The following is a 27,581-nucleotide window of genomic DNA, read 5'->3' as shown; positions in this document are numbered from 1 at the left end:
GATAAATAAAAATCAAAGAAAGGACAGAAGAAACACCATTCAGCCATGTTACCAGTTTTGATGTTGTACCGTTTGTCTACCAGAGGATACTCTGCAACTTCCTGTTGGCAACACGCGTTGCCAACACAACCAAAATGTAAATGAACAGTCCACGAGTTGTAAGAGTAAAAGAACCGTATTTGTAACTGTACTGTTATCTTAGTGAGTACTTACATGAGTTAGGGAAATCTGTTTACGCTTTGTGTGGATGAAAAAAAAAATTCTCATAATATATTGTTAAATCACCAAATATTGGTATTGGTCTTAAAAATGCTATTTTGGTGTTTGTTCTCTTCTTTTAGAAAATCCTATCAAGTGATATTCTTAATCCTCCCAAACCTTGATGACCAGTGGGTACCACCTGTGAACGCTACCAAGGTTGTTGTTTTTCTTATTTTTCCTACTCTGAGGACAACATGTGATTTCAGCCTAAGACCTGATTCATACTTTCAATTTCATTCCAAGGCTTTTAGATAGACTTTGTAGGTATATCAAATTGGAGGAGCTCCTAACTCTGCTGTCAGAGGACTTTCTTCACAGCTGAAGAACTCTCACCTGAAATCGGTCTCACTCTGACCTTGTAACCCTGAACAGGCCCATCAGCCTCCTTCCACTTCATCTGCAGTCTGTCTTCAGACAGGACTGTCAGCTTAAGACGACCTTGACAGAGACAAAAAGAAGAATAAAAAATATCTGGCTTTAAAATGTTTAGCGCATTTTTCTGGTTAAAGACTTGGGTCAAGGGAAAAAGTTGACATGACATTTGCAGACTTTTCAAAGATCAAAGACACAAGCAGTGAAACTTTCTTCATTCTTCCCATTCTCTCACTTCCTTCTCAACACATCAAATTCATCTCTTGTTCTGACTTTATCTACATAATTTCCAGCAGAGTTTTCCCCAACAAGCAGTGTCTTTCATGTTTCCATCATGCATCCATCAAAGCATGCCCTGTCCTCCCATCTAGCATAGAAACAGGAACAGGACGCCAGTTGGAGACTGCAGGTTCAAAGGTCGTGTCAGAGGAACGTCACAAAGTTACACTGTGACAGGGTTTTGTATTTACTATGCAGTGGGGTTATAGATGGAGAGGAAGATGGGGAAGGAGGGGAGGGGATGCAAAACGGAAGTAAAGAAGACATGAACAGCATGAATTACAGAACTTTATAACTTGTGTGAACACATGACCCTCAGCACTCAACAGATCCTTTCCTGACTAGCAAGCATCCATGTAAAGGCCTCTGTCTGCGACTGTGTACTGGGCCCAGGGGCCACTGGGGGGTCTTCATCTACATGTGTGTCTGGCAGGGAATCACATAGGGACTGACGGGACTGACCGTGACCCTGACAAGACAGGGTCACGGTCTAACAGATCCACTAAGAACAACAACTTTTCCAGACAGACAGGCAGTTATGCAGCCAAATACAGTATCTGTATTGTGCTCTACGATTTATGGGCTAAGAACAGCTGGATTTGCCTACTATTTCCAGTTCAACATAGGGCTGCTCAATTAATCGAATTTTAATCACGATTACGATCTGGGCTTTCAACGATCATTAAAAATGACTGAGCCGATTATTAGCCCCTCCCTCATTTATCCGCGACACCTTATAAACCGGTCCTGGCGCAAAAAAGGTTGGAGACCGCTGATTAAGAGGACCCGAGGGAAGCTCGGAAAGCTCAGAAAGCTAAGCAGAAGTTATTTGGAGAGGAGAGTGACTGCCGTTGGTTGAAAAGAGAGGTAAAAAAAAAAACTTCAGTGGTGTTGCACACTATTTTATATTATTTTTTAAAGTCATTGTTAACCCTTTAAAGCCGGTCAAAGCAGCACGCTCCGTTTTGTGTAACTATTTTTAAATCCCTGTAGAACCTGAACCGTGTAAGCTAGCGCAATAATTTGTTTTGCATATGAAACCGGAGTTGTTGTACTTACATCTTATGCCATCAGCTTGTCCTCGGTCACGGGTTCCTTCCACATATAGCTTTGCAAAAATTGCATAAAAAGCGCTTGCAGGAACAAAACCGTAATATTCCAGAAACACGCTTTGCCGATCCGATCAGCTGTTCGTAACACTTCCCACAGTGAAACAGACGTCAGCGCGAACTATCGCATGTTCGCCATTTCCTGGCCGAAACCGGAAGTGACGTCATTTTCGCGGAAAATGTCGTTTTTTTTTTTACTTGTAGGCCTTAAAAGCCTATACTGGTCATGTTTGACTTTTCTGAATAGTTTCTGGGATGCTTAGAACTCAAATTGCACTGCTGGAAATAGTTTATTTTGATGCACCTGCTGTTTTTGCATCATAGGATTGTTTTTTTGGTTTTTCCTGCAGTATATAAAAATTGGTGTATCTCCAAAAGAAAACTATGAAGACACTCAAACTAAATTTCCTGTTGTTGTAAACTATTTTTTGCAACTTTTTTGTATTTAAAGTTTTGAGGGATAAACCTCTTAAATTTCTCCAAGTAGAAATATATGTAAAAAAACCAAAAACGATTTTCAATTTTTTTGTAGTTTATTGCACTTTTTTTGCAATTAATGTAGTTACTATGGACTTAATGCATACATATTATTAAAATATGGGCTATAACAGTTGTATAGCAACTTGAAATGCTCCCACAAATGGCACTACAACATGTAAAAAAATAATATAAGCTCTGGCGGACTTGGTTCTATAGTAGGTCTTAAAGGGTTAAATAAATATCGTCAAATAATCGAGATCTCAATTTCAGTGAAAATAATCGTGATTATCATTTTTGCCATAATCGAGCAGCCCTAGTTCAACACTCAAAATATAATAAGTTCCTTGAGACTTGCAGATTGTTTCTTTTATGGGATGTAGTATTAAGTAACGATGAAGTAAATATGGAAACTAGCAAAGTCTCAAAAATACCTCAAAGTAATTGGTTTGTCCTTATATGTTCATTGTGACATGGTGAGTTGTTCATTATCAAACTAAATACATACATTCAGCATAATAAAAACTGTGCTATAGAGAAACACAGTCTTTGGATGATTATGACTAATATGGTTACATTAGTTCAGTTCATTTGGTTTTGGGAGTGACTGCTTTTCCAGAGAAAAAGACCTCGCTATCATTCTCTTCATAGCAAATATGTTTTGATGCTTGAATTCAAATAAAATCATTGACCCGATAACTTGTATGCTGACAGTACCAATTAAAAAAGGTTCTGCCATCCGTGCCAACCTGATTTTTCTTGTCACTGTGTGGATACACAATGACAGTGACACACAGAAAGCCTCAAAAGCACAGACATCAAATGCATAGAACGTCGGAATAACTGTTTGTATAAATGTGGGTAAATGCTACAGAACACAAAGTAGATACATTATGCCAAAGTTTGTGGGTACAAGACATTTATGTGCAAAAGCTACACAGCAGACCATCAAGACATCAATGCGACTTCACTATTAGCTTGTTTGGTAAGAGTCAAATGATTATTAGATATATGTGTATACCTTGGCCATGGACAGCAGCAGACAGCAGCAGGACACTGAGCAGGAAAAATGGCATTAGCCAGGAAGATGACAATGATGTAGCAAGGAGGTGAGGAGACATGAGTGGAGTCTAGAAATATAAAAAATAACGCTGTCAGTATTATTTCATTTATGTATGCTCTTATTTTTACATACACACACACACACACAAACACACACACGTCATTAGGTACACATGTTCGACTGACTTTTGACGGAAATATCTAACCTGCCCAATAAGCTGGCAGCAAACCAGGCATCAGAATGATAAAGAAAGGTGATTTAAGTGACTTTAACCATGGCACAGTTGTTGGGTTTACAGAGAATGGTTTGAAAAGAGAAAATAACCAGTGAGCAGCAGTTCTTTGGGTAAAAAAGGCAACAGTAACTCATAAAGTCGATTTTTACAACCAGGGCATGCAGAAGAGCATCCCTAAATGTACATATCGAACCTTGAAGCAGATGTTCTACAGCAGCAGAAGACCACACAAAGTTTCTGCTTCAGCTAAGAACAGGTAAGAGGAATTCACACAGCACTAGATAATCTATGATAAATGGACTGTTCTTATATAGAGCTCTTCTATGCTCTTTGAGCACTCAAAGCACTTTATGCAACTTCCTTCATTCCCACAGTCACACACATTCATACACCGATAAACACATCAGACAGCAGCTTGCTCAGTATCTTGCCCAAGGGACAGTCTGTATGCAGTCTGGAACAGCCAGGGACCAAACCACCAAACTCCTGATTATTAGATGACCTGCTCGACCTTCTGAACATGTAAAAAAACAAACAAACAAACAATGAATTTTTCATGATGGTGTGTTTTTGAGTTCAATTATTTCAGCTTTTCAGATTTTGTTTTTTAATTTTCTATTTCACAATATAAGATTTGTGGATCAGATTAGAATTTATAAATCAAACAAATGAACCAGTCATAAATCGTATTCTACATTTGTATAGCTCATTTGAAATATATATTTCTACTTTGGAATACCTTTCATATCAACATAATGGGGAAAAAAAGCTATTAAAAAACAGGTAGTTTTCCCATGGAAATTTTTATGTCTGACTCAGACTACAGATGTGCCTGATTTTGTCCAATTACAGACCTCAACACAGCTAATGATACACCAGGCTATAATATTAACAAATGTACAGCCCTTGAAGAGGCCGTAAACCTACCATGCTTCTGTCTGAGACCCATTAACACTTTACACAACATCCATTAAACACCTTCAACTAATTCTAGATCCCAGGACTGAACTTATTTTATATATATCAAATGTTGTGTTTTTTACACTCCAAAGAAGGAACATTATTTGGAGTCTTGGAATCTTCTAAGAACAATAATTTATTGCTCAAAGCTAAAAGACCAAACTAATTTTTTAAAATCCCACTTCCATAAAAAAAAAGAAAAGTTCAGACACCATGTAAATCACAAAGAATTTAAAAAATTTAAAGCCTTTAATCAAAAATAGCCAAATTAGTTTTGATTAAAAATTTTAAATTGGTACTTTTCAGTTTTTTTGATTTTTAAGAAATCTGTCCTCATTTCAATTTGGTGCCAGCAGCACATTTAAAAAATGTGGTGGGGTGGCAACAGAAAACAAAACAACTAAACTAAAACTGAGAGAACATTTACAACCAGCTAGGCAACCAGCAGCATGTCACATGCATGATTTGCTCTAAAAAGCCCTCTCAAGGAGTCTTTTATATGTAAAGGGAAGGTTTAAGAATATTGCTCAGGATCAAACTGCAAAGAGTTTAGGAATTTCAGCGTCTGCTTTTTTTGTTCCCCAAAAATCTTACTAGAATTTGTAATTTTGAAAAACCCTGTAAAACTGTAGGAAGATGATCTTTAGAAAACAAGGACGAAAGGAATGTCATTTGTTCTTTGTGAATAAGAACACTGTTCAACAAACACAGGCTGAACAAAGACACAGTTAACACAGCTGGAGTTCACAGACCAGCTCGGCTTATCCACAGCTAACTGGTGAAGTGTGACATGGAAACACAAGTAGAGATAAGGAGAAATATCAACACACATACAGAGACCCAAAGATACTGATTTCACTGTAATAATTTATATTAACAATAATTTGACATACAGTACTGTGAAAAAGTATTTGCCCACCCCCTGATTCCTTTTTGTTGTTGTTGCATTTTTCATACTTTAAACCCCAGATCATCAAACTACCACCACCATGTTTGACTGCTGGTGTGATGTACCTTTTATGAAATGTTATGTTAGTTTTACATCTGATGTATGGGATGGAAAGCTGGTGGCAAATACTTCTTCACAGCGCTGAACACTCATTGTTAGCATTTTGGACTTATTTTAATGGATTCCTGCCTGAACTTTCTTGCTTGTCTCAAGCACAACAGGCAACCATTAGAAGAGAGTTTAACCCTCATCCTACCGACATATTTAATATGCATGGATTAGTTATATAGTTATTGTCATCTAAAAGAATTATTAATTCAAATTAATTAAAAATGAATATGCATATTTTATATAAAACAAGAATCTGTACTTTTCTTTAAAACTTGCATCTTTTATCCAAAATGTAATTCATGTTACTTAAAAGCTTATTTATGATCTTTTGAGTGTGGAATCACTTAGTTTTCAATCATTTTAAATAAACATTATTTCTGTTGTATTTATATGATGAAACCAATCAGGCTTCAGATAAACACACAACCAGCCAACCCAGAGAAACAATCTCTACCATGTCCTGGGTCTGCCTTCTAGAAAAGTCCGAGGTGGTGAGGATCCCTGAACTCACGTCAACGGCCTTCTTTGGATGTGGAGGCATGGCGGCTGCACTCTAAGTGCCTCCCTAATGACTCAGCTCCCATCCTGCCTCTGAGGGAGAGCATGGACATGATTCAGAGGGAACCCATTTCTGCTTTTATTTCATTTTTCCGTCACTATCCAGAGCTCGCAACCACAGGTGATGGTTGGGACATAGATTGAACTATAAAGACCAGTGTACCAGTAGCAGTGCACCAAGCCGTAGAAAACCGAGATGATATCCTGAGACCACTGAACCCTCCACGCCCCCCCTTACCTTGGCTGTGCCTAGAAAATCTGTGCATAAATATTATGAAATGAATCAGTGATAAAGGGCAGTCCTGTCTGCGCGGCCTGACTTTCTGCAGGCGGTGCAAAGAACCAAATTACTATGATTGTGCAGGAAGCAGAAATGACTAGAGATAACTAAAGTTAATTTAGTTGCCACTCAGATTGGGGATTGTCATGCAGCGGTATGAGCTCTGCTTTTAATGTGTGGCATGACTATGTCCATGCCACTTTACTAAGAACTAATTGACTGACAAAGAAAGAAAATACATTTGATATATGACAAAAAAATTACCTCTGGGGTCTGCACGGGCCCCTGACAGTACGATGAGGGTTAAAAGACATTTCCAACATGCCTATCCGATGTCATCGTGTGAAGTATGTGATGGAACTACATTGGGGGTTTTTGTATAGTTTTCTCATGTTTCACATGTGCCTGCTTGCCTGAATGTTGCAAAGTCAGTGCTTGAGTGGCACATTGTGCACTTATTGATGTGCCTGTCAGACAGAGAGCAAAGGAGTAGTAATGTTATGCAGTTCCTGTGGAAGTCCTTTAGTTTTGCTTTGAACTCATTTTTCTTGAATGAATCCAAAGCCACAGGCTTATTCTACAAATTATTTTTACTTAATAATAAGACAAGAAATCATTGCACTGGTGTTAAAGACATAAAAGGATTTATACAGGGTATACAGTCACTCATTTCTGGATGCCTTTATTGCCCTTGGAGTGACCTCACCAGGAAAAAAATGACACCATCACGAAATAGCTTGAACTCCGGCTAACTGTTAGGTACCCAGGTGGCAACACTTGACCCTGGATATCAAATTTCAGTGTCATGGTTCACCTTAGGTAGAAGGTTTTAAGACAGCTGGTAAGAGCTATGAGGTAAATACACCTAGAAACAACAAGTCAGCAATTTAAATGATGAAACATGCTTTTGACGCACTTAGTAGAACACGCTAATAACCACCGGATATAAAACTGTAGCTTGTTGAATATAATTAAAATAAACGCTTAATATATATTTAATTTACATCGAATTAAATACTGACAACTATTTTAATGTACACACGTTTTACAATAATGTTAAATAAGTGAATTCTTTAAAGTTGTTAAGAAATTAGCTGCTGGAGGAAGCTGTTTTGACGCAATATAGCACGCCAATAACTGCGTAGATATATCTAAAATAAAGGTAATTCATGTTTAAATGACTGATAATTAAATACCGATACTTGTTTTTAAAGTACACATAACTCGCACAGTGCAACACGTTAACTGGTGTCAAGCACCACAAAAGTAGCACAAGTTTGCTTTTTGTGTGGTAGGTGTCTCGCAGGTCAAGGTGTTTGGGATTTTTTTTTCTCAGCAGCTTGAAACAATGCACTGCATCGTAGGTACAGGCTACAGTAGGTCATTTATCTAACACCTCGGAATGAATAAAAAGAACACCGTCACAAACGCACTTGGCCGTTTTCTAACACGGTCGCTCTCAGAGCGGCCAGGTGAGCTCTTACCTGGCGGTTCGGTGAGTCCACTTTATTCCGCACTGCATTCCAGAGGCGGGATGTCAACATGCGCAGGTTTCTGCTCCACTTTGAAGCCTGCTTCCTCTCAACAGGTCGTATCTGAACGTTTCAGGGTGAAATCTGAGAAGCAAGGCCCTCCTGCTGCTCCGGCATGGGCGTGGCACTCAGAAGAATGCTATAAAATCCTCCACACAGTGGGAGACACTTCTACAACCATACGTTTGAGCTATCCTATGTAACGTACAGTGAAATATTACCCCGCTTGAGCCGCATACAGTTCTGCTATATAATACCATGTGCTCTACTTTGACTGCCATATTGCAAAGTTAAACACACAGTGTGCTTAATCAACGGCGAGTACACTTTATATTCCCATCCCTTAGTGCATGAATAATTAGTGCATTAATAATTTCCAACAGATGTGTTGGAACACGACTTTATTCTTGAGTCTAGTCCGGTATCCAGCTCCCAGGTTGGAAGTCAAAGAGTTTACTTGTGTCGTTTCAGTACAGCGCAGTGCAACACACACACACACACACACACACACACACACACACACACACACACAGTACAGAGGAAAAAATATTAGATTTTAGTGTTTTTTTTTTACTTTTAGATTCGACCAACACTCCAGAACCAGTGAAGTGTAGATTCAGATGCACTGCAATGAGCATGGACTCGTAACTTGTGAGTGTACAATTAGGTCCATAGTAAGTACTGACATAGAGTTTGTGATTGTGCACTAACTGCCTCTGAAATAGCACCAATTCACTAATTTTGTCCCATCTCCTTGGATTTAGGGTATTTCCATGTCTCGCCTCTGTAACCTTGCATAGTCTGGGGTCAGGCTCCATGAAGTTGAGATTAAGGTGGTGCACAGGTCACATCATCTAATGAATGACTCAGTTTTTCTGTGACCACACACAGCACGCCTTTATGCCTCTGGTTTGGATTAATCCTACAACAACGTAAATCTGGGATGAGCAAACAGCTCCATGATCGTTAACAGAAACCTCTGGAATATCAAAAGTAACGAAAACAAATTTTTTGTTTATTTTCTGAAATAACACTCAAACAACACTGCATTTAAAGAAAATCATGACAAAAAAAACAAACATTTAGAAATGGCTTTAAACTCTAACAAAGTCATCATCAGTTATTAAAATTGTTCCTTCCATCTGCTTATAAGGCACATTAAAGATCAGTTTCACTATTCATGACATCTCAAATTATGACTCAAAAAGGCTGTAGACAATTATTGTCCAATTCAATAAACACTCGTCAACTCTACAAATTAAATATGCAATCAATGAATATTTTAACTTCATTAGCAAAGTTAGAATTTTAGGCAAAAGTCCTGACATCAATCTGAGCTCTGTAAAAGCTGACTTGTGTCTTTGTAATGTTTAGTACTTTATGATTATTGAAATTTCTGACATACAGAGGCCGTCATCCATTAAACAGCTGATTCAGTCAATGCAAAATGAATCTGATCATCTCTGAGTTTGGGATTGGGGGAAAAAAATCCCAAGCCCCAAAAACCACAAAACAAACAATTTTAAAAATGAAATTTTGATGGCAGTTAACTGACTAAACTAAAAAGTAACCTCAGGATTTAATTCACTGAAGCTCTGCAGTCTTTCATGATCCATCTGTCATCTATTATATTATCTAAATCTAATTACAAAGCCAACCAAAGAAATAGGAATCAAAGGAAGTGCAGTAATCCATTTTTACCATCACTAACTTATAATATTAAAGTTTGCACTCTGCCTCGTCAGCATTTGTCCATGAAATAAGTTATTCATAATAATTTGTCAAATATATGAAACGATATGTTAATACTGCAGAGCTGACAGAGAACTGATCCACCAGAGTCGAGGTGCCAAAGTATCCTGTTAAAGCTGGAGTTTACTCCTTTGCTCTCCACATATTCTTTGTTAATGCATGCATGCATCTGCTACATTTTGAAGGTAAAATGTTATCAGCTGTGCCACGTTTAAAGTACTATGTAAATATAGAGTCCATAAGGAGGCCCTGAGCCAGACTGTGACTCGTGGTGGGGACAAAAAAACCCAAAAAAAACCAAACAAGAGTCCCACACCTGGAAACACTTCTCTGACATCACTGTTCAAACCATCTAACAAAAGAGTAGGGAGGGAATGTGCAGCATGGAGACCGTGTCCAAGTCCTGTCAGTGTAGAGTGATCTCTTCTTCATCATCACATTCATCAGTAGCCGAGTCCTTACTTTCATTCCCATTTCGCTGCAGTAACGGCAGCTCAAGTTCTGGGCTCTTACTCTTGAGCTGCCTTAAAGAAGGACCCTTATCTGATGGAAGATAGAAAATTTACACCATCAGCATGGTCACCACCCTGCAAAGTCTCCTTCCTCCTTTCCTTTCTTTCCTTTTTAAAGATTCTGAAGAAAACTGTGACATTACATGTAGAAAATGTGATATGTAAACTAGAAATCGGAGAACAGACTGTTCGGTGAACAAGGGCACATTCTCAAACGTAACTTAAAACAAAAAAATTTACATATTCAAAATTCCTGGATTTTACTAAAAGGGAGCTTACCAATGGTTTTTGTGTAGAAAATAAAAATATATTATATGCCATTAAAAAAAAAATGAGTATTTTTATGTTTTTAGGATGTAGAGCAGTAAATATGGTGAAAACATAAATAAAACTTACTTTTAGAATAATATGTCTTGAGTCCCACGTGTAATGAAATACCACACAGACACACAGCGAATCCCAGCCAGTTGAGCATACTCATTTTGTCTCCCATCAGAAAAGCGGCTAAAAGCAGAGTGCATACTTCCTGCAGGAAATCAACACAAGGAACAGAGAAGACTTCATTAGACAGCTCTGAAAAAACCCAAGTCCACATGTAACACAGTAACAATCCCTTATTTATTACATAACATTTTTAGAACATATTTACATGTAAGTACACTGAGATCAAAAAACAAAACAATGTATGTGTAGACATACTTAGTCAATAAAGTTGATTTTCATAATAAAGATGTTATATGCTTACATCCAAAGCCCTAGTGAACCCTCTGATCTGTCAGAACATCCACAAAGATTACACATAACTGCTTTAGTAGCTCAGAGTAAGCACCAAAAGAACCGCAACCTCCCATATTAAACTCAGCTATGGCTCTGGTATTGCGGACAGATTTCTTTGGCTTCACCAATCTAATTCAATTCTATTGATATAGCACCAATTCACAACAGCAGTCACCTCAAGGCACTTCTAGTGGCAGCCATCCACCAGCTGGAGGTGAAAAAAAAGATGTTGACAACACAGAAAGTAAGTAATTACCTTAAAGATCCCTGATATGGATAAGGTGAGGCTGGAGGTTCGGGAGACCAGCAGGAACTCAGAGAAGCCCAAACCAAAGGCCAGCAAGCCGCCAATGCTTAATGTGAAGAGGGAATACAGGAGAGGCGAGAGCTCCGTCACCCGGAATAACTTCTCTGAGGTGCTGAGGCTCAGCCCTGCAGGCACAGAGGAAAGAATCAGGACAGATTTTTTAGGAGTGGCAGCACTCCAGGTAGATCGGCAATTACGCAGTTACAATAGTTTTCCACGGACTGCTTATAGGGCTTGCCCACTCATGTCTTTTGAAAGTCCAATATCTTGTAGAGATTTTATAAAGGAGTTCCTTTTTGTTCTTCTAATGAGAGGCGTGTGGTGAACCACACTGCCACTTCTGCTTGAATCAGCAGTGTTTTATTTGTAGATTACAGCTCTGGTGTGCAATGTGTTGGGATTCAGAGATTCTTTTATTGCTACCATATAATTTGCCTTATGAAGAATGTATTAATAACATGTTTCACAGTATCATGTATCAGTAATATTTCCTACAGGGTTTATATTGCATTGAATATGTCTGTCATCACATTGACCTTTCTATTTTTATAGGTTGAGTTCATTTTATACACAATGCATAAATGTGCTTGGTTAGAGTTGATGTTCCATTCTAGAAGGTTTTAAGCTTCACTGGTGAGAGTGTCCAGATGATACATGCTGAGGGGAGATGAGAACATAGCAGGTTAATTGCATGCATGCTTACAATACACATATTAATCTAGTAGCAGGTTTGAGCAAAGGCCTAAGCGTCTTCTGCTTCAGTTTGAGACTGGCTGCAAAGTACTCTACTTAGTGATTAATGATGAGGGTCCATTATTAGCTCTCAGAGATGCTAAGACCTGAAGTTATTACCCTAAAAGGCAAGTAATGTAGAAAAGAGAAGTGATATGTCGGTGTATGGTTATTAGAAGTGTACGTGATGTACCCTTGTCTGCACGGGTTGAACTTTTGCCCGTCTGTCACCATGTATTTTTGAACTGTATTGACGTAGATGTGATATTTTATCCTATAAAACCAGAACCCAATGTATTCTTGTCAGAGCAAAACAATCCGTATGCTGACGGTTGGTTGTTCTCCTGTGATAATAAAACTCATCGTTTGATTGCACTTTTCCGGAGCCTCCGTCGTTTTTGTTGTCTGGTCTAAAGTTGATCGATCTCGCAACAAATGTTACGTGCTTGACTGTGGCACAAAAGCAGAGGCCCTCTGTCACTGAGCTACATCTGGACTGATGTGCTCATGTGAGTCCCCTCAGTAAGGCTGCCCTTAAGAACAGTGAGACCACTTCTCGTAAATTCCATTTCATAAATTATAAAGAATTTGGGATATCATTTATCTGAAGTGAAGGCAGCTGGACCACACCTCAAACAATCCCCTTCCACTCCAACATCCACAAATGCATACTTGTCCCACACACTTGTTTGTTCTTGTTCCTGTGCCCCATTGTCTCACTCCCATGTCATCTCTGATCTGCCAGGCCAGGATGAACCGCGAGGAGAGAGAAGACGAGGCAACAGGAGTTTAACAAAATGCGAGATTCTTGCAGCCTTTAAAGCAGTGTCGGTGAAAAGAACTGTGGCTACATTACTGGACCAGTTTTTTGCTTTTAATTACATTCACGGTGTGGCACAATGTGACGCATGGATCTCTGCCTTTGTTTATTATGTCATACGTTTTAGGAATTGAGACGGACTTCAAGACTCTGCACTGCAACTGATGTACAGGTGGGAGTACAGAGGAGAGACGTTACAAGGGAGCCCAAAGCAGAGAAATGAGAAGAGCTCGTAGGGTGCTAGAGCATATTTGCAATTTCAACACACGGGCCGTTGTATTGTGCTGAAACCAATCAGGGCTGTGTTTTAAATTTCACAACTTTTCACACTTTGGTTCTTGGGCCTGCCACAGAGTCCAGTAGCAGAAGGAAAAGAAACACTGTGGGTGCCCATTAATCAAGCACCTGCTACAGGGCTTTGATAATCCTCCACTTTCTGCAGCTGAGCTGAACCCCTGAGAAACTACTGCTAATCTATTACACATGTGAGCTATTGCCTATTTACATGTAAATGAGGTGTGGGTGTCAGAATAGGCACCGTGTTGACACATAATCAGTTTCTTATGACCATCACGCTGCACAGTGGGGTCTGTAAAGGTTTTCAAAAGACTTGAAATGCCATAATTAGGGGCTACAAAAGCTCACACAATTCAAATTAGAACAACGATTAAGGGATTTAGGAAAACACAGCACACAGATTTGAGTGCCGACTTGGCTGAAAGCATTAAAGATGTAAGAAAACAACTAAGCGATCTGTCTATGGAGGAAATAGAAAAGAAACTGAGATTCACAAAACAAACATTTTATGAATCTGGTTCCAAAGCAACCAAAATACTGGCTAAACGGTTAAAATCAATACAAATAAGTAATGCAGTTAATAAGATTAGAGATCCAAACACCAAGGAACTACTATATGAACCAACACAGATTAAAAAAAAAAAAAAAAAGCCTTTCAAAAATACTATAAAACATCGTATAATCAACCCGACCAGAAAAACGGACAAGAAATTGAAGAGTACTTGGCTCAGTTAGACCTTCCTTCTATTGGGACAACTCAAAATGAATTTTTAACTAAACCAATCACTAAGGAAGAACTGGATAAGGCAATAAGGAGATTGAAATCTAATAAAAGTCCAGGGAGTGATGGGTATCCCAATGAGTGGTATAAGACTTTTAAAGAGGACTTGGCTCCTATTTTGATAGATTCTTTTAACTGGACATTAAAACACGCTAAAATTCCACCCTCTTGGAAAGAGGCCATTATATCAGTCTTACCAAAAGAAGGTAAAAACAGGAAAAACTGTGACTCTTATCACCCAATCTCTATCTTAAATGTGGATTATAAATTATTTACATCCATAATCACAAGACGCTTAGAGCCGTTTCTCCCAGATCTGGTGGATGAAGACCAGACAGGATTAAGGAGCGACAGACACTAGATAATATACGACGCACTTTGCATATAATTGACGAAGTTAATAAAGAGAAAATTCCAACAGCCTTAGTGAGCTTAGATGCTGAAAAGGCCTTTGATAGAGTCTCTTGGATATTTCTTTTTGCTGTTTTGAAAAGAATGGGCTTTAACAGTATCTTCATCGAGTGTATACAATCCTTGTACCACAGGCCATTGGCTAGAGGGGACCTGACAGACAGTTTTGAGCTCTTCAGAGGAACCAGGCAGGGTTGCTGAATCCAGCCCTTTTTGCTCTGTATATCGAGCCTTTGGCTCTGTGATGGCATGCCACACATGGTAAGCTCCACACCTCACCACTAGTTGATTCACCTTAGTTTAATTTACAGTCGCTACTTTAAAATATTCTACTTATTGTTCAATACTGTTTCTTTATTAAATGTATGTATTTTTCCATCACACCTTCCCATGTTTATATGGCGTGCACACATTAACCTTAAGGTCAAAGTTCTGTTTTATGTTATATTAATACATCTTTCTTTGTTCGAGTTACCTGGGGGTTGGCTTCTCCTCCTGTCTGGCAAAAGGTGTGACAAAGGGCTGGGAGACCTGAAGTACCACTGACAGCCTAATTGGATTGCACCACATGCTTGATTGCCTGGGGGGTGTTTCATGTTTGTTTAACTGTTTTGTATTAGTTGCTTATATGGCAGCCATTTTGTTTTCCCCGTGTGTGTCATTTGGTTTAGCAAAACCAGTATTTAAGTTCCCCCATGTGTCATTTCAGCAGGTCAGTTTATCATATGTTTGTTTGAGGTTTTGGTAATTATTATCTTGAGTTTAGTCTATTGAGTTGACCTCTTTTATTGGTCTGCCTGTTTAAGTTTTGGCTTTGTTAAATATATTTTCATATTTTTGGGTCAATAAAACCCCTTTTTTGAATTAAAACCACCTGTGTCCTTTATGCTTTACTGCTTGGTCCCTGACAGGCTCAGTATATACGGCAAAGTGCAGACTTAAAAAGGGGTTTTAGTTTCTAAAATTGAACAACGAATAGGTCTCTTTGCTGATGATATAATTATATACCTACAGGATCCTGACACGACCTTTCCTCGATTGATTAAAGCATTAAAATATTTTGGCAAAAATTCAGGGTATAAACTAAATATCGTAAATGGCCTGCATTTGTATAGCGCTTTTCTAGTCATTAAGGACCCCAAAGCGCTTTACACTACATTCAGTCATTCACCCATTCACACACTGGCGATAGCAAGCTACATTGTAGCCACAGCTGCCCTGGGGCGCACTGACAGAGGCGAGGCTGCCGGACACAGGGAAAGACTCAAGTACTTTGTCTGAATTATTTCCCCAAAGATTCAATTCAAAACGAATATAAATTAAAATGGGACTCAAATAAGATCAAATATTTAAGTGTCTATCTAACTAGCAAAATAAGTACACTATACGAGGCAAATTATGTAAAGATTAGTAATACAATCCAAAAAGATTTGATTAAATGGGCTCCACTTGTCATGGACCTTAGCTCAAGAATAGAGGTAATAAAAATGAATGAGCTTCCTCGACTACTGTATCTATTCACTTCATTGCCAGTCCATATACCTGATGCACAATTTGGTAGATGGGATAAATTAGTTAGTAGATTTATTTGGAAAGGGACAAAGCCAAGAATAAGATTTAAAATACTCCAATTAAGAAAAGAAAAAGGAGGACTTGCCCTCCCGAATTTCAAGGAATATTGTTTACTGGTGTTCACCGGATTACACCTCAAAATGGAAGCATATGGAGATAAATTATTGCTCATCATGTCATCCACAAGCAAGATTGGGAGGAGAAACTATCCAGTCTACGAACACAAATCTCATTACTGAATTCACTATTAAACTCTGGTGGATTATAGTGAAGAAATATAGAATTATAGAAGACTGTAAATTGCTGATTTGGCCTGCATATTCTCAAAAATTCCAAAGTGGACAATGGGATAGTACATTTTTAAGATGGGTCAATAAAGGAATTACAGCAATGTGCACATTAATAGACGGGAAAACATTAAAATCCTTTGAGAATCTACAGAGACAGTTTGGACTGGATAAATCAGATTTATTTAGGCATTTTCAATGAAGACATTTTTACAAATTAGGAAGAAGCTCTTGAGAGAAAGAAGCCATATAATAGAAATAATAACAGGTGCATATAAAAATCCTCCATCAAGAATTTTATCGAAATTATATAATGGTCTGCAAAATTTGAATAGGAATGAAACATTATATATCAAACAAAAGTAGGAATCTGAATTATATCTTGAGTTGTCAGAGGATGACTGGCGTATGTCTCACACAGCATAATTCCACCAGCTCTAGACGATGGAGAGAATATGGCTGGAAAAATGTGATTAGGTTCTTTATTACTCCTTATATCAAAAGCAAGCAGCTGAAAACACCCCAACGATGCTGGAGATTATGTGGAGACTGGGACGCCAATCATTCTCATGTGTTTTGGAAGTGTAAAGATATCAAACCTTACTGGGAAAGCATTGCAGTAACAATGAAGAAAGTGCTGGGGTATGACGTGCCGTGTAAGGCACGAGTATTTTGGAATATGGGAAAAAATAAGGAGGACCGTTACTTGTTTAAAATTATGTTGTCGTCAAGCAAAAAGGTAATAACAAAAAACTGGCTGAAAAGTGACCCTTTAAAATTGGAAGAATGGACTGATGTAATCGAGGACATATATATAAAATGGAGAAAATGATCTACACCTTGAGAATGAAATATGACAAACACCGAAAACAGTGGACAAAATGGATAGCCTATAAGACTCACTCAGCCCCATAAGGCAGGGACCTCTCCTCCTTGTTTTTGGTTTTTTTTCCCCTCTTCCACAGATTAGGTGTCCTTTATTCCTTTTAGTTTGTTTCTTTTTTCATATTTTTGTTTGCATGTACTATAAATTTGGAAAAAGTACAAAATAAAAAGTTAAAAAAAAATAAAATTAGGGGCTACAGAGCTTAATTTAATGCAGCGACAAAACATGAAAGACAATGAACTTATGTCTATACTCACCTTCATTAAACAGGAAGAGAGGAAAGAGCCCAAGGAACATGAGAGGTTGGAGGTGGTACATGGCATCTATTGGGTTTTGAAGGCCTAAAACAGTGCGACATGAAAAAGATGAAAAATGCAGGGAACTGTGTCCCAGCTGGGAAACCTCAAATCATAGCAGAGTTTTAAATCAGTGCTTTACAAGCCTGGCATATAGTTAAAGTTACTGATGTTGGGCTTCAATGTGTTTACTTTGTAAATACTTATGGATAGATGTTGCTGTATAAACTCAGAAAAAAGACAGTGGGAAGCAACAACCCCACTTCACCTGCTGTTAATGTTGTGTCAAAACCTGCATTAGAGTCATCACTGGTGGATCTTGTTAACTTGTTGTAGACCATTCAAGGATAACGGCTAGGTTGAAACCACATAACAAGATATTTTAGGTCTCTATGATAGTTGTTTTCTTTTTTTTTTTTTGTATTTCACACCAATCCTCTTTGAAATGGCGTGTGTATCCTGTTTTACTGTATATCTGATGAAAGCCACAGCCCAAAATTAATTGGTGTAGATCCAGGTTATAGGCTTTTTAACCTCTTTGGAAGCTGTCACTCCACAGTGGCTGAACACTTACCCAGCTCTGCTTTCTGCGTGAGGACCTGAGTGAGGGTCCATCGAATCCCCCCTATGAAGGATGCTAGGAGCACCAGAATAAAGCCTTCCAGATTAAACTGGGTCGACTCAAAGGTAAACATAAAGAGACCGCAGGAGATCAACAGGACCACCAGGATCAGAAACGGGTTCTGGATTAAAAGGGAGAAAAGACAACGACACGCAGCAGTTTCAAGTTAAAATTGCACAGGAAACAGAAGAAGAAAGTAGAGGATAACAGGTAAAAGAAGAACAGAACAAAGCACAAGCTAGAGGAGAGAGTAGACGGGAGGTAATGATTGCTCATTACTGCTCATGTGATGAAACCCCCATCAAGCTGCACAAAAACACCACTGTGCTCTGTAACAGGAAGTGATACAATACCACAGTTAGAGCTCAAACGCCTCAAAGCGCTGTGACTGACTGTTGTGATTTGGTGCTAAAGGTGGACAGAATTAAATCTTTAAGCTATGACACCATTAAGAAAAATTGGCAAATTTATAACCGAACCGGTTATAAATTTGTGCAGGTGCAGGACTTTTTTCAGATTAGAACGTTCTTATGTTCTGCTACAGCCACAGTGCACTTTGTGAACATTGCTGGATGTCTGCTTTGTGCATTGCGCCACAATCGAGGAAACAGACTAAAAGAATTGCCTCTTGCATCATTTTGCCTGTATAAGAAGCATGCTTAATTCTCCAGTTGTGTCTGGGTGACATTAAAGTGAAGACAAAACTGCACTGTTAGCACTGCTGTCAGTGTCATGTGATCGGTACACTCACCGGCTCCTCCAGTTTAAAGACCAGAGAGAAAAACAGGATAAAAAGCACTGCTGAGGACTTGGTCATGGTATACCTTGAATGACACAAAATAAAAGTCGTAGAATATGTAAAGAACAATACAATGACTGGTTAAGATAAAATACTGACACATATGAACTTATAATAAAAACGTCCAAACCACAAACTTACAGGCTAATGGTGATGAAGAGGAAGCTCCAATTGGAAAGTCCAATATCCAGCGCTGTTGCGATGGCTGCAGGTAAGAAGGACAGAACTTAAGAGTACAGGATGACAGGTTCATTTTAAAACCACTCATTTCAGTGCATTTAGAGTGACTAAACGCATTTAGAGCACAAATACTCACTAAAACAACAACAACAACAACAACAACAACAACAACAACAACAACAACAACAACATGTATGTATATAATCAATCCCACTGCCCTTTATTCACATATTAAAATCACCTTGATGTCATTTTAGTGTATACAGTAAAACAGAACAAAATATTAATTACTTTTGATTTAATTTCTCTGGATTTTTGCTTCTCTTAGTCTTTGATTCACTTTTTCCTTCTGACTCTTTTAAACTAATCTTATTACAACTTAAGTTTGTGCAGAATTTTAGTTTAAACGAGGCAAAACTGGTTTGGAACGGTTCATTTAATGCACTTGCTTTTAGATATTTTCATCATTCTCGTCGGGGTTGTCGTATTTATTCTCTCCACGTGGACTTTAGACGAAGCATTCCACAGAGCTTAGTCAATCGGTGAACCCGATAAGAGGCGACTGTCCCCCGTCTAAATCACCAGTCTCCAGACTCAAGATAAAACTCACCCGTGGGTGCTACTTTTCTGAGGTACTCTTTCCACCTGAGAGTAACGCGAGGTTTCCCTGTCCACCACTGCACAGCCTGTCGTGTCAGAGCTGACAGACAGAAGATGATGGTGAGGTGAACTAAAGTCATGAAGAGGGGGTAGTGGAAGCCCTAAGAAAGGGAGAGAAACAGTTGGGGTCATCTAGGATGGACTAGTCAGTGTAAGTCTCTTTCTCAGGATCCAGGAGATCCCCAGACAAGCAAAGCAGAGCGTCCTCAGGTGCTCATTTTCATTAATCACCTTTAACACAACCAAGCATGTTATAAGAAACTGACAAGGCTGTATGAGCTTCTTTACTCACCTTCATTAGCCATTTGTTATAGAATGTGATGCCTATAGAGAAGACATAGTAGAGAAGAACTAATCCAACAGTGCGCAGCCCCCTGCACAGGAACTGGACTGGGCACGCCATACGGGACTGCCAGGACCAGCTGTCCACAACACACAGCTACTGCAGAGGGGCCATCTCCGACCTGAACCCACATCCTCCCCGAACATCCATACCAGACCTTTTTACAGCAGAAACACCGCAGAGAAGAAAAGCAAGGTAAGAGCAGGGCTGCGTTTGTGCATATTAATGCTAGTTAGTGGAACAGGCGCTCAGACAGAATTTAAGCGAAACCTATTTGATACAATGTTAGCATAACGGCAACATTCATTTTAGCTCAAATTAAACGTTATCAGCTACTAGCATTCTCTTAACTGGTTGTGCTAGCGGATAAGCAGCTGGTAACAATGTTATGCGAATCTTTAAAACTGTCCGTTAACCAACAGGAACATCAGACAACCCCAGCAAACGAACTCACCAGCAACAGTGCTCCAACAGTGACTGAGAGAGGAAGGCTCACTGGATAGCTGCTACGTTTTATAAGTCAAACTGGCTTCTTCGTTAACTTGCCTTATAGTTCATTAGCTAACATTAGCCTGTCATTTAGCATCTATATTGACTTGTTAACATTATCACTGAGATAAGCTTTGAACATCACTTGGCAGGGCAGGAGTCCACAGCAAGATCCACGGGGACGTGTCACTTACTCACGGCAATGAGCACGTGCTGAGCCCCCGCGGTCAGGCTCTCAGTGTTTACTTAGAATCTGAGCCCTCTGTTCAAGCACCGAGATCCATTTCTTTCCACGAATGCTGTGAGGTGTTGTTCTTCGATCAGCCACTTGAACAATGCTCCTGTTTCCACTCACACCACCAACTTGCCATCGCCCATTGTGCATAGTTTGTCTAGATCTAAGGTTTAGCTAAAATAATACCAAATGAAATTGGCTTAGCTTAAACACACGTGAATATAGCTTTTTACATTCTAAGCAAGCTACGTGTCGGTGATTCCCGCATACACCCGGCGATATGAAATTAAGTTTGGGCTTCCGATGCAATCAAACAGATCGTGCTTTAAAGGAAACTCACCGTCAGCTGTGTTGGCTATACTGACGAATAACACGAGTAAATTTAAACACTGGCCACAAGGGGGGAGTATCTGTGATTTCTAGCCCTGTCTGTTTCCTCTCCAAACCACCACTTCCTCAGTCAAGGAAACAAAAGCGGAAGTCGGCGCACTTAACAAGCTGTTGTTGTGAGACAGTCGTGAACAAGCACAAGGTAAGGTTAATGCTAACGCGTATTTAACAATGAGCAGCTAATGTTGAGGTTTGAATAACGCTTGCGGGTGTTTTTCAGCAAATGGCGGAGGAGGAGGACGAGCCAGGCTTCGACGAAGAGTTGGAGGACGGCTCCGGCGGGGTGGATGTCGGCTACGGCAAGAGAAAGAGACTCTTCTCCAAGGAGCTCCGGTGCATGATGTACGGATTTGGAGATGACCAGAACCCTTACACGGAGTCTGTGGATATTCTGGAGGATCTGGTGATCGAGTTTATCACGGAAATGACCCACAAGGCCATGTCTATCGGGCGCCAGGGTCGCGTCCAGGTGGAGGACATCGTTTTCCTCATTCGCAAAGATCCCAGGAAGTTTGCTAGAGTCAAAGATCTGCTGACCATGAACGAGGAGCTGAAGAGAGCTCGGAAAGCTTTTGATGAAGCAAATTATGGCTCTTAAACTCACAACGGGACTGGTTGTTATTCCTCCCATGACCTTTGTTTCTTTTAATTTACTGTTCGTTTGCTCGTGAGTTCATTCAGTCTTCAGACTGCATGTTTGCGTCGTGTGTGTGTTTATAGACCGTATAACAATAACAACGAATTTCAGTGTATATGCTTGATCTCAGACTTTTTGGTTATGTAAAATAAAGCAACTTGCCAATAGTTTTAAAATAACCAGGTCCTCATCTCTTGTGCACAAACAACTTTCTTTTTTTTTAAAGCACCAGAACCAGAAAACATAACACTTTGTTTTAAAGCACAGCATTGTGCTGTGTTACCAATCTGATACGTGAAGAGTGGATCTGCACAAGAATTTAAGCATAATTTTATTTTGAATAAGTAAAGAAAAAATAAGTATGTAACTTAAACCCACAGATTGAATCCTCAAATGTATGTGAAGTATCTAAAGAAAAGGTTTTAGATTTAGGTTGTGTAAATGACATTACACGAGAAGGGTTGCTCTTCATATCCCCCTTCTGGACACGCTGTGGTAATGAAACAAAAAACACAATACAGTAAATTAAGCCACAAACTGCTGAGCAGCTGAAATCCTATGTCAAGCACGAGTGAAAAACAAACCCAAAAAAAGAAGCCAATTTGCCTTGTAAAACTACACTTAGGCTGCTGCCCCCGCGACCCGGCCTCGGATAAAGCGGATGAAGATGGATGGAAACTACACCAGCTGGTATCATCGTCTCCCAAACACAGAGGGAAATGTGTTCCAGTCCCAAGTTTTCAGGAGCAAGTTGCTGGTATTCAAAAATAGGAGTGTTCCAGATTTTTTTTTTTATAGAAAAGTGTCGTAAATATTTGTCAAAGCAGACAGTTTGCAACCCGCAATTAAACTTTATCAGCACAGCCAGGAATACTAGACATGATGCCGACCTCATCTGTGCCCACATGCGTGATGAACTGAGGTTTTCCGACTGTCCATAATGTCCAAATCATTCTGACCTCAGTCGAGGCTTTTGGTTATTTTAAAAGCAAAACTGGCTGTGGTTGGAACAAAACGGACAAAAAGAGGAAAAGAAACAGATTTTATTAATATTCCTCAAAACAAAATTATTACACAGACCATAAATATGACAGACCAACTACAAGTGAGCATGTGTTAGTTCATTTATTTCAAGCAAATTACTTCTTTATACAGTGAAGTGATTGAATTAATTGGTCTAAGCAGCAGGTAACAAGCTGCCCGTCTATCTAGAATACATCTAGATCAGAGCTTTACCAGCAGAGAGGGGGAGGGGGTCACTGATGACACGACATGCCATGCATACTGCAAAAGCTGTGTGCAGTGAAAAAAAAACCCTGTTGCAGCCTTGCTGTCCTGTTACAGGGCTGGGTGTCAGCATGGCATCTAGGGGATGTCTGCATTTACAAGCGAGCCAGGGAAAAGATGTTGCCCAGCCAGCGACCCCCCACTGGGTGCTCTAGCTGTCTGTTGAGGACTTCTATAAGGATGGAGAAGAAAGGCAGTGAACCAGGTGGACAAGAGGGAGAAGGAGGGAGTGGGTCAGAATGGGGGTTCACAGAAGGGTGGAGGAATGTCCATGAGTCTTTCTTGTTCTACTGCACATTCTCCATCATCTTGAGGAATTCTGATAAAGAAAAGAGAAATTGGACAGCATTACATTTTACATCCATTTCTTTATTTACTTGAATAAACTGTAAAGGAACAGGTAGTAGTTCAGCTCAAGCAGGAAGCCGGGGTGTGATTTGATTTTAAGATGATTACAGGAGTGTAGGAACTGTACAACACAGCCTAGCAGGCAACAATATGGTCCCTAAAGTCTGACTGTAAAACCTGATATGCCATAGAACAAGACTGATACAGCTTATTGGTACTCTAGCAAAGCTGCAGCCTCTTAATAAACAGGATTTCCCCCCTCATGCACTCTCTACCTCCTTCATAGAGACTCCTCAAGGTTCAATAATAAGTGAGCTGACAGCTTCATCATTTTCATTTGACACATACCGTCAAAGTCCAGCATGCCGTCGCTGTTCTTGTCTCCTTCCTTCAGCAGCTCATCGATCTCCTCCTCTGAGATGGGCTCGCCGGTGCTGCGGATGATAAGGGCAAACTCTTCTCTGTCGATGTAACCGTCGCCGTTCCTGCGCACGCGACAACAACAAAATGTACGTGAATGTAAAGATCGAGTAAAGGTGATGTAGCAACAAAAAAAAAACCCCCAAAACAAAACACACGCGCGCGCGCGCACACAAACGATTAGTGTAAACAGTGTGAGCGCGAGCTTACTTGTCAAACACACGGAAGCAGTCTGCCAACTCTTCCTCGCTCTTTCCGGCCTGGTCCTCCTTTATCAGTCTCACCATCATGACCAAGAACTCCTCGAAGTCGATGGTGCCGCTACCTGAGGGTTTAGTGGAGCCACGTGATTGATACGCATCAGATCAACCCATTGTCGTGATAACTTTGTTGACCGTTTTACGCATGGAAACACCGGGAGTTCAATGGAACAACCCAGAATTTGTTAGTGCAGTAAAAATGTCATGTTGACGGGGTGTTTAGAAATACCACCACCTCTAATTACTGAATTACCATAAAGTGTCCCTGTGTGTAAAAACACTTAAGACACACAGCTGTTCTGCTGTGTCGCCATCAGGCATAAACTACATTTCCCGTTTCTCACCGTCCTCATCGACCTCCTCGATGATCTCATCCAGCTCCTCTCTTGTCGGGTTCTGGCCCAGCATCCTCATCACGGTACCCAACTCCTTGGTGCTGATATCACCGCCACCATCGGTGTCGAACAAGTCAAAGGCGGCCTTGAACTCTGGAGAAACGAGAATTGAATGAAGGCGTGTGTTTGTTCCAAGCTGGTCTCATTTCTCAGTTTGGTACTTTTCTGCTTTATTGTTCTTTTTCACCGAGCATTAATCGTTGCGATAGGACACCATTATCCTTTAAAATAGCACCCCAGTTTGCTTTTAACGACTGAAAAACTGCGAGGTCCGCTTCTTTGTGAATAATTCTCATTGTGCTATTCTTGGTTTTTCTTTCATACCAGTTTGCTCCATCTGGCTTCACGCCGTGGATCTGCATTCTCTTTAGGCTGTACGAGCTCTTGCTGGTAGAAAAAAAATGATCTGAAGTAGAACTGATTGGCTTATTGTGTGATTGCATTTAAGGGTGGTATAATTCAAAACATGTATCACGCGTGTTTCATTTCATAGCTTACTGTAATGGCGTTATTTAGGCTAAGCAACTAGTACTGTACTCACCAGCCAACATGTCCTCGCTCAGGTAGGAGCGGGCCTCTTGTTGCGCGTCAGTCTGGAAGAAAGCAGTGTCCAGTGCATCACTTCACTCATTACATGTTTCATTTAGGCTTAGTTGATTGTTCCAGTTAAACTTGCTTGTCTTAGCCAAGCACGGTGGCAAAATAATTCTTTATCATATTTTCTATTCGTTTTAAACAACCTACCCCCCCACCCCCCACCCCTAAACTACACGGATCATCTCCACTGTGCGTAAAAGTATTTTTACGCACAGTGGAGATGGTACAGTTCAGAGATTCAGGATTGATATTTTAAACTTGTGACTGTAATATTTACAGAGTGATTAATGGTTGTAATAATGATACTGAAACATGCTATCACAAGTCACACGATGGGTGCATCTCGAAAGGATTCTTGAGCTTGATGAAAATTAGTCCGGCTATTTCAGGCTCAACACATTAGCTTCGCTGTATAAGGCCTGCAGACATCCAATCCCGAGGAATTTGTTGCCTAAGCAGAATCAGCACCTTCCCAGCTGACACCCATCCTGCCCATCAACACCCATTGTTAACTTCCCACAAGGATTTAAAGTAGTCTATTTACAACAGATAACTGGCTAAAATATGAGTTTGAGCATATTTCATATCAATTTAACTCAAAACCAGCAGAGAACAAAAAAAAAAAACTAAGTCGAAAAAAATGCTGAATTACTAAAAAGAAAAAACAACTATTTTAGGGGAAAGCAACATATACATATCTGAACAACACCAACAGAAAGAAATATGCTTCTCAGAAACTCAGCTAATGATTTTTACACATTCACATGCCTTTATTCCTTTATTGCTCACTCTCTAATGAAATCAGCCGATAGCTGAACTGGTCATTTGCACAACTGATTGGTCTTACCATGTTTGTGGATTAGCTTTTCCCCCCCAAATATCCAAGGATAAAAGAAAAGCCCAAAGGAGTGGTCAATCCGTGTGCACCCCAACAGAGAGACTAGACATCAAGTGATGGTTCAGAGACACTTTAAACGGGACAAGGAGGTCCCGCCCCCTGCCTCTCACAGGCCTCCAGATTTAGTATCCTGAACTTTTAGGGTTCTGGGGCCAGGGCAAGCCAATCACACTTTCGAGGTGAACGCTCCACTTTATTGAAGTTGTGGTTATAAGTATGCTAAAGAAGTAAAGGATACATTTTCAAAGTTTGTGGGGGAAATGCATGAAAGCATCACACTGAGATTGTCCTCAGATGTTGGATATGAGAAGGAACTCAGCTTACTTTAAGAGAATTCACTCTGGAAAACCAGAGAGAAAGAAAACTGAAAATACAGAATTTTTCTATAAAATAAATCAAAAAGCATCATACTTCTTAGAAAAGGCCCCGTTGCAACTCTCAGTAGTGAGATCCTAAAACAAGATGCCCACCCTCCCTTCGAAATAATAAAATACAAACACAAATTTGGCTCACATCAGTGCATGCATGTCAGTGTACTGTTGATTTCTATTTTGCCTTGTAAATACAAAACAGAAAACAACAAGGGGGAGCCAAAGATTAGTGAGTAAGCTTTGGGTTTTGTGGTGATGGAGATTCAATCTGGATGGGAAACTCTAAACCAAGAGGAAAATGCTGTGAGACCAGACCTCTAACCTCTCCTTAGAGGTGCCCTGAATAGCCGGCAGATTTCAGACCATGCTGCTACTTAACTTTCTAAACACAACCAGCTGCTCCTTATATGGTGTGCAGTTCCCAAGGGAGGGACCCAAGGTAAGAGACTAGAAGGGAGGACAGGATACTGAGAAGAGGAGCAGACCTGAAGAGAAGGAGGTGGGAGGTGCTTTTGAGAGGTGGTGGTGGTGGGGGCTTGCAGACTATATACTCCAGAGGGAGAGCTGCACGTTGCAGGGGGAGATTTAACTCATCCGCTCTGTGAATGTCCAGCTCAAGCCTTTGATTCTTGGGTTTGCATCTCATGCTTGGGGCTATAATCTGAGGGTTATTGACTTCTGTGCTGGAAGACTACTTCATGAACAGGCTACATGCTTAGGAGAAGACTAAATCGGAAGAGGTTTATTTGAAACAGATATTTTGTCAAATATGAGACTTCTTTTTTGTTTAAAAAGACAAGGAGCATATTAGTTACCATCTATACAACTATAGTTTGCATGGGGGCTAGTTTGAATCTGGGACTGGAGAAGTAAGATTTAGTCAAATCTAGGGAGGCTGTAGAGTGCATGGTGTGTCATCTGAATGATCTCTCTAACTAGGTTCATGTGTCTGAGAATCATGTGGCCATTCAGATAAAGGTAATGTGAAAGTCCCAGAAAGGCCACAAGAGACAAAAATCGAACAATATAAGACA

The 27,581-nt window shown here is 39.9% G+C and overlaps 4 protein-coding genes across 6 annotated transcripts in view; 1 reads left to right on the top strand and 3 right to left on the bottom strand.

Annotated features, from left to right (window-relative positions):
• LOC309696699 (collagen alpha-1(XX) chain-like) overlaps window positions 1-8,429 on the bottom strand; it is a 45,958-nt gene extending 37,529 nt beyond the window's left edge. The window contains exons 1-3 of one of the 3 annotated variants that reach the window (XM_082518046.1): window positions 8,139-8,429; window positions 3,520-3,628; window positions 595-699 (exon numbers count right to left, since the gene is read on the bottom strand). In XM_082518046.1, coding sequence (XP_082374172.1) covers window positions 595-699; window positions 3,520-3,628; window positions 8,139-8,198 — 274 coding nt within the window. In that variant the 5' untranslated portion in view covers window positions 8,199-8,429. The remainder of the gene's footprint in view (window positions 1-594; window positions 700-3,519; window positions 3,629-8,138) is intronic. The other 2 variants (XM_082518045.1, XM_082518044.1) reach the window with 2 other exon arrangements.
• A 751-nt stretch (window positions 8,430-9,180) lies between these two features.
• Window positions 9,181-20,280, bottom strand: LOC309696711 (solute carrier family 35 member C2-like; the record flags this gene model as incomplete). Its single annotated transcript, XM_082518060.1, has 9 exons — window positions 9,181-10,481; window positions 10,847-10,976; window positions 11,484-11,659; window positions 17,578-17,661; window positions 18,191-18,359; window positions 18,990-19,062; window positions 19,179-19,242; window positions 19,828-19,978; window positions 20,170-20,280. The coding sequence occupies 9 exons, from the start codon at window positions 20,278-20,280 to the stop codon at window positions 10,345-10,347; spliced, it is 1,095 nt and encodes a 364-aa protein (XP_082374186.1). The 3' UTR covers window positions 9,181-10,344.
• Window positions 20,281-20,322: 42 nt separating this feature from the next.
• On the top strand, window positions 20,323-22,150 carry taf13 (TATA-box binding protein associated factor 13). The gene is made up of 3 exons (XM_082518080.1): window positions 20,323-20,415; window positions 21,405-21,476; window positions 21,555-22,150. The coding sequence occupies exon 3, from the start codon at window positions 21,558-21,560 to the stop codon at window positions 21,930-21,932; it is 375 nt and encodes a 124-aa protein (XP_082374206.1). The 5' UTR covers window positions 20,323-20,415; window positions 21,405-21,476; window positions 21,555-21,557; the 3' UTR covers window positions 21,933-22,150.
• A 927-nt stretch (window positions 22,151-23,077) lies between these two features.
• tnnc2.2 (troponin C2, fast skeletal type, tandem duplicate 2) lies at window positions 23,078-26,242 on the bottom strand. Its single transcript, XM_082518078.1, has 6 exons — window positions 26,126-26,242; window positions 25,223-25,274; window positions 24,631-24,774; window positions 24,237-24,351; window positions 23,955-24,091; window positions 23,078-23,577 (listed from the first exon to the last, which is right to left on the bottom strand). The coding sequence occupies exons 1-6, from the start codon at window positions 26,126-26,128 to the stop codon at window positions 23,546-23,548; spliced, it is 483 nt and encodes a 160-aa protein (XP_082374204.1). The 5' UTR covers window positions 26,129-26,242; the 3' UTR covers window positions 23,078-23,545.
• Window positions 26,243-27,581: the final 1,339 nt, after the last annotated feature.

Source organism: Aulonocara stuartgranti (assembly GCF_965226115.1).
Source record: "Aulonocara stuartgranti genome assembly, chromosome: 20".
Lineage (NCBI taxonomy): Eukaryota > Metazoa > Chordata > Actinopteri > Cichliformes > Cichlidae > Aulonocara > Aulonocara stuartgranti.
The sequence above is the reverse complement of the archived record's forward strand: the minus strand, read 5'-3'. Positions and strand labels throughout refer to the sequence as shown.